This window comes from Trichosurus vulpecula, chromosome 9 (genome assembly GCF_011100635.1).
Source record: "Trichosurus vulpecula isolate mTriVul1 chromosome 9, mTriVul1.pri, whole genome shotgun sequence".
Lineage (NCBI taxonomy): Eukaryota > Metazoa > Chordata > Mammalia > Diprotodontia > Phalangeridae > Trichosurus > Trichosurus vulpecula.
The window spans coordinates 86161889-86166818 of NC_050581.1; the positions used below are offsets into that span (position 1 = coordinate 86161889).

The 4930-nt window shown below is 39.8% G+C and overlaps 1 protein-coding gene across 1 annotated transcript; it reads left to right on the forward strand.

Moving 5' to 3' along the window:
- The first annotated feature begins 689 nt into the window (after positions 1-689).
- LOC118832178 (zinc finger protein OZF-like) lies at positions 690-3376 on the forward strand. The gene is made up of 3 exons (XM_036739590.1): positions 690-1338; positions 1432-1734; positions 1987-3376. Exons 1-3 carry the CDS (start codon positions 766-768, stop codon positions 2815-2817), a joined length of 1707 nt encoding a protein of 568 aa, XP_036595485.1. The 5' UTR covers positions 690-765; the 3' UTR covers positions 2818-3376.
- Positions 3377-4930: the final 1554 nt, after the last annotated feature.

Below are 4930 nucleotides of genomic sequence, written 5' to 3' on the forward strand. Positions count from 1 at the left end.
GCTTTCCCAGCCCCAACTGTGTGCTCCCCCATTCCCATTCACCTTAACCCTACTCACCCAATATGTCACCCTGATCAACCAAATATATTATTAATATCTCCTATTGTGCCTTTTGGAACACCTACTTCATAATCAACAAACTTCCTTTCTTATTAAACCTATTCCTCTCTTACTTCTTCTGTCTTCTGGTTCTCACTGAGACCCAGCTCCTTCCTGACAATAATGCTTCCATTACCACCCTTTTTAGCACTGGCTTCCCTACTTGTCTAGCCCTAACCTCTCTTCTAATCTCCATTCTCACGTCTCTAACAGCAATACTGTACGATGAAGAACTGTGAATGACTTGGCTGTTCTCAGCGATACAATCATCTAAGACAATCCCAAATGACTCATGATGAAAAATGCTATTCACCTTCAGAGAACTGATGTCTGAATACAGACTGGAACATATTTTCTTTCTTTCTTTTTTCAAGTCTTCCTGCACAAAATGACTAATATGGAAATGTTTTATATGATTGCACATATATAACCTAGATCAGATTTCTTACTGTCTCAGGGAGGGGGGAGAAAGGGGAGGGAGAAATAAAATTTGGAATTCAAAACTTTAAAAAAGCAATGAATTGGTCCAGTCATTTCAGTCTAGCAGGGTGTCCCTGAGTGGGGATCTGCACCCTGGAGGGTGCCCTCCAGGATCACAGCCCTCCCTTCTCCTCCCCAGGAGAGGCCCCTGCCTGGCCCGAGGGGCAGAAGAGCTGAGAGGAAGCCATGGCCCCCCAGGAATCAGTGACATTCGAGGATGTGGCTGTAGACTTCACCTGGGAGGAATGGGGCTACCTGGACACTTCCCAGAAGGAGCTTTACCGGGAGGTGATGCTGGAGAACTACAGGAATCTGGTTGGCCTGGGCTTTGTGGTTGCCAGGCCAGATGTGATCTCTCAGTTGGTGCAAGGGGAAGCACCTTGGATACCTGAGGGTCATTTTCCAAGAAGCAGCCGTCCAGATTCAGACACTAGGCTTCAAATCAAAGAGTCAGCTCCAGAGCTTGGCCTTACTGTGGAAGAATCATCCAAAAAAAGACTCTTAAGGGATGCTTCTTGGATCTTGATTTTGGGGGGAGGCTGGGATTGTTATACAAGGTTAAATGAGGAGCAGAGCAAGGAGGATAGACATTTAAGACAAATAAAAACCACTAAAAGGAAATCCTCCAATGAAGTGAGTGTCCATGAATATAAAAATGGCAAGATCTCTATTCTACAGCCACAGAAGCAATTTTTTATAGGAAAGAATCTTCTTCATAAGTATAATAGACAGAGAAAGAACTTCAGAAAATATTCAGATGTAAAACAATATAGAACTTGTTTATAGAAAATATTTTCTAATGACAATAAATGTCAGAAATCCTTTAGCTATAATTTTGACTGTATTGAAAAGCATAAAGTACATACTGGAAAGAAGTTTTCTAATTGTAATGAATGTGGAAAGACTTTCCATGAGGACACCGAATTTACTCTGCACCAGAGAGTTCACAGAGGAGAAAAGATTTATGAATGCACGGAATGCAGAAAAGCCTTCCAAAAGAATTCATATCTTAGGAAACATCAGAAAATCCATAGTGGAGAGAAACCTTATAAATGCAATGTATGTGGGAAGGCCTTTCACTGGAGGTCACAGCTTACTGAACATCAAAGAATTCATACTGGTGTGAAACCTTTTGTATGTAATGAATGTGGGAAGGCCTTTCTAAGGGGCTATGAAATTATTTGACACCAGAGAATACATATTGGAGAAAAATCTCATGAATGTAATGAATGTGGGAAGATCTTTCGCTGGACTTTATGTTTTCAAAAACATCAGAGACTTCATACTGGAGAGAAAGCATATAAATGCAATGAGTGTGGGAAGGCCTTCCACTGTAATTCACACCTTACTGAGCATCAGAGAACTCATTCTAGAGACAAACCTCATATATGCAATGAACGTGGGAAGGCTTTCCTCCGGGCCACTGGCCTTACTCGACACCAGAGAAAGCATGTTGGGAGAAAACCTTTTGAATGCAGTGATTGTGGAAAGGCCTTCCAGCAGAATTCATACCTTCGAAGACATCAGAGAATTCATTCAGGAGAGAAACCTTATGAATGTAATGAATGTGGGAAGGCCTTTCTCCGGTCCACTGGACTTACTCGACACCAGAGAACACATACTGGAGGAAAACCTTATAAATGCAATGAATGTGGGAAAGCTTTCCGCCATAATTCATACCTTATAGTTCATCAGAGAATTCATACTGGAGAGAAACCTTATGAATGTGCTGAATGTGGGAAGGCCTTTGTCCGGAGCACTAATCTTAGTCAGCACCAGAGGACACATACTGGAGAAAAACCTTACAAGTGCAATGAATGTGGTAAGGCCTTCCGCTGTAAATCACACCTTATTGACCATCAGAGAATCCATACTAGAGAGAAACCTTATGTGTGCAACGAATGTGGCAGGGCCTTTGTCTGCAGTTCTAATCTTAGTCACCACCAGAGAATTCATACTGGAGAGAAACCGTATGAATGTAATGAATGTGGGAAGGCCTTCTGTAAGAGAGCAGATCTTACTCAGCACCAGAGAACACATACTGGAGAGAAACCTTATGAATGCAAGGAATGCAGGAAGACTTTCAGCCAGAATTCATACCTTAGAAGACATCAGAGAATTCATACTGGAGAGAAACTTTATGCATGTAATGAATGTGGAAAGACTTTCCTATGGTCTCCTGAACTTATTCAACACCAGAGAATACATACTGGAGAGAAACTTTATGAATTCAGTTAAGATGGAAAGACCTTCATTCAAAAGACAATACTTGTTCCACATCATAGAATTCATACTTGATAGAAACTTTATGTATGTAATGGATATGAGAAGATATTTGTCCAGATCACTAATCTTAGCACCATAGAATTCATACTTGAGAAAAATGTATGTTGAAAGCCTTCTGTCAGAGGGCAGCTTTTTCTCATTACTATGGAATTCATACTGGAGAGACCTTGTGAGTGTTTTTAATGTAGGAATGCCTTTGGTCAGAAAACAGATCCAACTATATACGTCATAGGATTCATACTGAAAAAGAACCTTATAAATGCAATGAATGTGAGAAGGCCTTTTGCTATAACTCACCTTATTCAACATCAAAATATTCATACAGAACAGAAAACTATGCATATAGAAAGATTGTTTTCTTGAGAAAATCTATTAACTGACACCAGCAAATTCATGCAAAGGAGAAAACTGGTTAATAAAAGGTTGTTAAAAGGTATTTTTCTCAGAGCACAGAGGTTTTTCAACTTTAGAAGATTCAGGGGGTAGAGCCAAGGTAATGGAGTAACAGGAAGCAGTACAGGCTGACTTACCCACTCAGCCTCCACAATGAACTAAAAATGCACCAGACCAAATTCTCATTTTATAAACATACAAGAAAAAGTTATAATGAGTCATTTTTCCCATTCAGGGAGGCTTAGGGAAACAGTATTGGTTGAGTTGAAGCTAATGTCTCCATGAGACATCAAGAAATAGTAAAATATGAAAAGACTGAAAAGATATGAAAAAATGTGAGGTATCTTATAACAAAAATAAGTGGCCTGGAAATCACCCACAATTATTGGACTACCTACAAACAATGACTAAAAAAGCCTAGATACCATATATCAGAAAATCTTAAAAGTACCCACATCTCTTAGAATCAGAGGACAAAATGGAAATAGAATCCACTGGTCCCCTACTGAAAGAAGATCCAAAATGAAAACTCCTAGGAATATTGTAGCCAAATCCAGAGCTCCTAGGTTTAAAAAAAAAATTGCACACATCCACAAAGAAATAATTCAGGTACCATAGAACCACAGTCAGGATCATACTTTAGCAGCCACCAGGAAGAACATGGACTATGATATTCCAGAGCTTACAGCCAAGAATTACCCTGTATCTGAGTAGAAAATCTGATCTGCAAATGCAGAAGTGAAGAGAAGAATAAAAAATAGATATGGACTGTGTAATCATAATGAACTAAAGTTAGACTATTTACATTTGGAGAGATGACACACGTAACCCCAAAGAGGGAGTCTAATTTGATTGAGGGTCTGTGAGTGTTTCTGTTAGATTTTGTTGATCTCAGAAAGGAAAGGGTAGGGAAGAGGAATGCAGTGGGAGAGGTGAGAAAAGGAGAGGAAGAATGCACTACTCAGACTTCTCTGACTTCTCTACCATGGTCCAGGAAGCTCATTACTGGGGAAACATTCTGCAAAATTCCATCATCCTTAGTACTCCTCCTCATCATTTCCCTCTGCTGCTCTTGTTTGTGGAGTGGACTCATGAACTCCAAAATCCCATTTAAGGTGGGAGCTCAGCTCAGATATCTCATTTCTTACCCATTTGTACTACTTTGAAACTTCATCATGTTGCCAAGTTGGGTATCTTTTCCCCTATCCCCCCTCCTTGCTTTTTAGCTTCTGTTTTTTTGTTTGTTTTCTTTCCTCATTAGATTGTAAGCTCCTCAGGGCAAGGAGGATTGGATTATTTTGTATTTGCATTTCAGTACTCAGCACAGTGCCTGGCACATGGTGCTTAATAAATGTTTATTGACTAGAGGAAGAAAAAAAAAAGCAATGAATTTTTAAAATTGTTTTTACATGTAATTTGGGGAAAATATTTTTTTTAAAGTGGCATAATATATCCAAAACTAAGCTCATTATCTTTCCCCCCAAACTCTCCCTTATTCTTGATTTCCTCACTACTATCAAGGGTACTACCATCCTCCCAGGCACCCGGGCTCAAAGCCTAGGTGTTGTCCTTGATGCCTCATTCTTATCCCTATATCCATTCTGTTGTCAAATACTGTTATTTCGACCTTTATAGCATCCTTCCTGTGTGTTCCCTTCTCTCCCCTGACACA

What these genes read in the sequence shown, in the direction of transcription:
- LOC118832178 (XM_036739590.1), top strand. Translation starts at nt 766, where the DNA reads ATGGCCCCCCAGGAATCAGTGACATTCGAGGATGTGGCTGTAGACTTC. An exon ending in ACTTCAGAAAATATTCAGAT is followed by an intron (nt 1,339 to 1,431) that starts GTAAAACAATAT and finishes TGTATTGAAAAG; the next exon opens with CATAAAGTACATACTGGAAA. An exon ending in TATGTAATGAATGTGGGAAG is followed by an intron (nt 1,735 to 1,986) that starts GCCTTTCTAAGG and finishes GAACGTGGGAAG; the next exon opens with GCTTTCCTCCGGGCCACTGG.